The following is a 6,000-nucleotide window of genomic DNA, read 5'->3' on the forward strand; positions in this document are numbered from 1 at the left end:
CTTGAGGCCTTGAATTTTTATCTCGGAGGCTAACTCGTACTTGACTTTTTATTCAGGTATGATTTTGATATTTTATTACCTTAAAGGATATGTTTCTATTCTGTTTCATTTTACAAAGGTAAACTGACACAGACTTAAATATATAACTAAACCAGATAGTATCAAATATAGGCTTTAATTTTTTATTTTTTTTTCCGCACAGATAGGAAGCAAGCCACAGTCACATCATAGAACCAGTCTACGGCCATGCTAAATGCTAATGCCACCTTGCTAACATGCTCACAATGACAATGTCAAATTATTGACGTTGAGCAGGTATAATATTCACCAGGTAGTTTAGCAAGGTAGTTCTAGCCTTGCTAGCATGGTAGCATAGTGCTAGCATTTGCTAATTAGCACTAAGACAAAGTACAGCTGAGGCTGATGGGAATGTCAATCGTTTTTAAAGGTATTAGGACTCATTCGTAGGATTCATCCTCTGGGCTCTAGGGCTGTATGATATTAGGAAAACATGCTGTGATGGATACTGCAATGATGATATGGCTAGCAATGAATAAACAAAATTTATAAACAGGTATACAGTTTTTGTGTCTTTCTGCCATAGGTTTGCGCTTCTAACATAGACAATGAATAGCCTATACACATTGAATTTAAAAACAAAAAATGGAATGCACTGCAGTGATGTTGATATGTTTTCAATGCAGTGGTGGTCCCACAGGTGGTCATTTAAATGGGTCCACAATACAATTTGTGTTTTCTGACGAACTGTAGTGTTAACCTTGTGTTTGATGTTGTATGGTTCCAATTATGGATATATTCATGTATGTTGAAAATGTATCAAAAGTTAAATAAAAATCCAAATCAATAAACTTTATTTACAGAACCACAGACTGTATATGTATCTCTATATAGTCTATGTATAAAACATTTTACAAATGTCCCATGTTACATGTTGTTTAGAGAGCACAAAGATCATCTACCCAGTATAATGTAAATCAGATGTAATATATGATCGTGATTTGTGAAAATCCCGTAGAAACAGATTTTCTATAGATAATCCATAAAAATTTGAACAAGTTATTGTATAAATTTAACAGTTTAATGTTTTGAGAAATATGCCTATTCACTTTCATCCTGAGAAGAGTTCTCTTTTCACTTATCGAAACTATGAACAAAACAGGACACATAAACACTAAAACTGGTCTTGCGTGACTTGTACCATATATGTTAATAAAATGGTAGCCGGGGCACGTTCTGTGGACAGTTAAGCATCATGCGGTCATCATCAATATGACTCATTACAGTATCAATCACTGGCACCATTACATTACCACAATGAAGCATTATCGCGGGAAAAAAACAAGGCACGTCCCCTAGACATGCCACATGCAAATATACTAATTATTGCAGTTCAAGCGCTCTTTTGCGACACCTATATTGCACATGTGCACAAACCATCCAATATTTTTTGAGACACGGTTTAAGGGGTATTTTTTTTCTTATCCAAATCAAGGGTCTGTACATATTATAAAGCCCCTTGAGGCAAATTTGTGATTTGTATTCATTGAGCTATAAAAATAAAACTGAGCTGACTTAAAAAAAACCCAAAAATGTCAACTTCATGGTGACGCTGGAAGTCAAGGGATCAATTTAGCATCAAGCTGTTGAGACATTCACATTTCACTCTGGACACGAGACCACCTCACTGACATTGACATTTTTAGAGCCACGCTGTTAGCATGGTTAAATAAAATCACCATAATAAATTATCAGGGTTGAAGTGCTACTCATTGCATTGTCAATTGTTTCAGCTATTTCAGCCAACAGCAGTATACATAGTTTTTCTGCAGTGCTTTAGTGATTATCAGATATATGTATACTTGTTTACACTATGCACTCATTGTCTTTGTTTTGTGGCAGTGTCTCAATTTGTATTAATAATCCAAATCATGATTCAAAAAAACATATATATATATGCAGAGATATGTTTTGACACAAGGTTACACAATAAAGAAGTTTCATTTTTTGTATTTGACTGCAGTAACAGTTTCTTGATGTTCATTTATATGTCTACAATTCATTATCTTAAGTACAAACTATTTCTAAATTTCAAACCACTGGTGAACTGCCTGGGGGTTAACAAAAAGTATTTTTAATTTACTGAGCATCTATTGCAGAGATAAAACAGTGTCATTAACAGTCAGTGATGAGCTTTTAGCCCCACAGAACATGCACAGCATTTGCACATAAGCTGAAATGTACTGGCGCACTGGAGCAGCAGTGGAGGAAGTCTGATGGGGTTTCTCTGTGTTTGTCACTACCGTGTGGTGTGTACGCAGTTTCCCTGCCAGTGGCTTCGTTCTGATGCCAACCCACCATCGTCTGCCAGACGATTAGAACAAGCTGGGTGTGTAGGGTGGAGCAGGAAGATATAAAAACTGGGGGGAGAGGGAGGGTTTCGGGGCGCAGGGTGAAAGCAAGAAGAAGTCTGAATAGGAAGCGGGAGAGAGGAAGAGAGATCTGCCCTTGAGCTTGTTTTGTGCTTTGTGTAACTCGCAAACTCTCTTCTCTGTTTAACCCTCTCCAACAATTTCAAAACCAAGAAAGGTTCACATAAAACAGCTGACCCTACGCAACATCCGGACACATCACTATTATTGTTGAAGTTGCTGTGGTGCTTGGATATAAGGGAAACATGGAGGTAAACTGAAATGACTGGTGGGCATCGAGCAAACATCATTAAATCTTTGCCTCTGGTGTGTCTGTGATACTGGTGGCAACCAGCAACAATGTCAGGAAGGGAATCTTCCTAATCATCAAAGTAAACTTTATGAATAAGTCATCTAACAGCTCTAACAAAAAACACATTGGAAGGCTGCCAACATCCTGCCTGTAAGTTATGCTATACAATCAGTCACAACAATTACATCCATAGAGCTCAATGAAAAAACTTACCAAAGTAAAAGCATATATTTCAGATTAAGATTTTTAATCAAGGACATTTTGGCCCTGTAATAACACTGGTAAAGCATTTAAAACAAACAAAATAACATAACATAATAATATTTCTCCTCATTTTTTCTTTGTTTGTTTCACTTGTGGCTTTTACAGGTAAGGAGAAACAAAAAACTTTATAGGCTAAATCCAAGCTTATTAAAGTTATGTGTTTCAAAATGAATACTCACAACATAGTAGCCATCAGGGGCCTTGTTGAGTGAAGTGACAACTCCAACTGCAGAGATGGGGTCTGTGGGTACCTGGCTGCTTGCGTCAGACATGTCAAAGCTGGGTTAGAAAAACAAAGAGAACCTCATCACACTTTTGGCATTCAACCAGAGAAAACATACTTGAAGGATCCCCAGTTTTTGCCTCCCGAAGAACTAACTTTAGCTACATTGTGTAATTCAATGCTAAAAAATATTGAAGAAGAATTGAGATAAAAAACAGACCTGTGAAAGAAGGAACTATTTTAAATGTGGAAACCCTGAATAAATATGCAAAATGCAGATAGCAAAACAACATGAGGATTGCACCCTTCAGGGTCATTGAATGGAGAGTGGACAAGGTTTTTCTTGGCTAAAATGACCACATTATTGACTTCTTGATGAGGCTTATTAGGATCTAGAAGAAAAAGCGGCCCCCTAATCCAGGATCAAATGACAAGTGAGACCAATGACAAAAACAGCATTTGGAGACCACCCAATGACTTCACCAAATCACAAATTAGGGGGGAGTGATCACATATTTTCAAGGAAGTCCCAATCAATTGCTATCTATTCCTGTCCAAGGGAATTTTTCCCTAATGGGTATGCAAGCCTTTTACAGGGTAAGTGGCTTTGCAATTGTTCCCTTACGCAATTTTATTAGATTAGGTTTAAAGCATTCTTGTACTAACTGACAAAGTTGCTGCATTCAATCTTGATGTTTACGAAATCTATTGCAATTAAGCTGATCAAATTAGGGGATTTACTCCAGAAACAGCTGTCTCTTTAACAAATGCTGGATAGCCGTACTTATTCAAATGAAACAGGATAGCAAATTAGCTAATAGAATGAAGGATCTCTTTGTAACATTAATTTGTTCAAAATGAGCTTTGTTTTCCAGCACAACATCAAGGCTTAGAGACTCATGCAGGCAGACCAAAGAAAAATCCATCCAAATGTATTTCCAGCTCCCGAGTAAAACATCCCTGTGCATGGTATACAAACGTGAATGGTGTGTCTGTCTGTAATATTCAATATTGAGTTCATGATGACAACAGTAAACAAGAAGCTTATCACCATAACTATAAGGCAGTGCAGGCATATGAGCCCACTACATAAAGCAGAATCTAGTTGTATTTGGCCTCTGCTGTGAAGTTTCTTTCGTCTTACTCATAATAACTTCATTAACTATATCAAAATATGTAACTGAGAAGCATCAAGTTGAGTTGGTCTAATTTCTCATTGTGAACAGCAGCCATCACCTTAGTGTTGCCAAAAATATTGATTTATCGATACATATTGATTCTGAATATTTGAAATGGTTTTAATACTCAGTTTCCACAGTATCGACATATGGGTACCAGCTGCGCTTTCTCTCTCCGTGTTATTGTTAATGTTTACTACAGTCATTCTGCTGCTCTCTGCTACTAACCAAGAACAGTTGTCCTTGCCGTTGTGTTTTATTTATCTTTTCATTAAAATTTTGAATTGTATGCCCTCAATGTCAAAATTTCCTGTGGTACTGAAAATGGTATCAGATATCAATATTTTTCAAGGTATCGAGGTTTGAAATTCCAGTATCATGACAACACTACATCAACCAATTGTTGGAAGGATGGAATAAACGCAAGTTTGTGAAAGTGAGAGTCAACGTGTCATGTGTGACTACTGGATCTATACATTGTTATGGCTGGGGTATGACTTTGTTTTTGTGATTTTGACGCTCCCCGAAGCAACAAATGTTTTTCCTTGAGCCTCACTGAGTGTCTGGCAGAAAATGCACAACCCTCCCTCCACCATAAATTAGTTATTAGATTTTTAAAGTGTACCCTTTGATGTTTGAAAGTTCACAGTTAAAACTTGAAGACAAAGTCCTGGAGTTGGTTATTCAGTCTTGTCATGCACGCTGATTAGCTAGAGATGGTTTCTTATTGGCCAAATTAAAAATGAGCGTATAATAAAATGATTTTGATGAAATATCAGTATTTTAAAGGGAAATTTCGGTTTATTTCACTAGTGACATAGAAATAATAGTTAGCATGTTAGCCGTTAGCCTAGATACAGCCGTAGCGTCAGACCTGTTAAAACGTAATTGAACAGGCATCCTTTCAAGTGCAAAGGTAGGCCACTAAACAAGCTTTTTCTCCACAAAGACCGCCTCATATCGTTAGGATAAATGTCAGAGAACATATAGAAAACGACATGTAAACGTGTTGTCTTACCTTACTGGTGTGGTGCCATGTTTGTTGTTTACCATTTAGCTAAGGCTGCAACCGGTCCTATTCCTTGCAACAGAGGTATTCCTCTTCTGTGGGCATTGGGGTACAGCATTCACAGGTAACGTTACACCACCAATCTCCAGAGCTAAAGCCTTCCAGCAGCCATTCCTCCTCTGTCGTCCTCTAATGTTACCTGTTGTGCTTCTCTCTCTCTCCTCCTCCGTTCTTCAATTTCACGAAGCTCTTCGTCAGTGTATTCTGGCTCAAATAAATAAGGGCGGCCATCGACTCTCGATGTGGAAAGCCTATATACTAACATTCCACATTTAGGTGGTCTTCAGAGTTGTTGTCTTACCTTACGGTGTGTTTATCATTTACCTCTGCTTTCCAAAGCGCGGCCGAAATATCGCAAGAACTAGCAGCGATCTCATAGCGTGCCTGAAATCTCGCAAGAGCAAGCAGCAGCAGCTGCAAGGCAGAACCGGACAGTAGCCTGAAAAGTTCATTCATTTATTTTATGAAAGATTTATAGAATAATGGCTGACGTTTTGCCAGACTTCGACTTTGTGAAGGAGGAA

The 6,000-nt window shown here is 37.8% G+C and overlaps 1 protein-coding gene across 3 annotated transcripts in view; it reads right to left on the reverse strand.

Moving 5' to 3' along the window:
• mvb12bb (multivesicular body subunit 12Bb) overlaps window positions 1–6,000 on the reverse strand; it is a 45,039-nt gene that overhangs the window by 37,619 nt on the left and 1,420 nt on the right. For all 3 annotated transcript variants that reach the window (XM_050050002.1, XM_050050003.1, XM_050050001.1), the window contains exon 2: window positions 3,186–3,285. In XM_050050002.1, the coding sequence (XP_049905959.1) occupies window positions 3,186–3,278 (93 nt within the window). In that variant the 5' untranslated portion in view covers window positions 3,279–3,285. The remainder of the gene's footprint in view (window positions 1–3,185; window positions 3,286–6,000) is intronic.

The sequence above is a fragment of the Epinephelus moara genome, chromosome 8 (genome assembly GCF_006386435.1).
Source record: "Epinephelus moara isolate mb chromosome 8, YSFRI_EMoa_1.0, whole genome shotgun sequence".
Classification (NCBI taxonomy): domain Eukaryota; kingdom Metazoa; phylum Chordata; class Actinopteri; order Perciformes; family Serranidae; genus Epinephelus; species Epinephelus moara.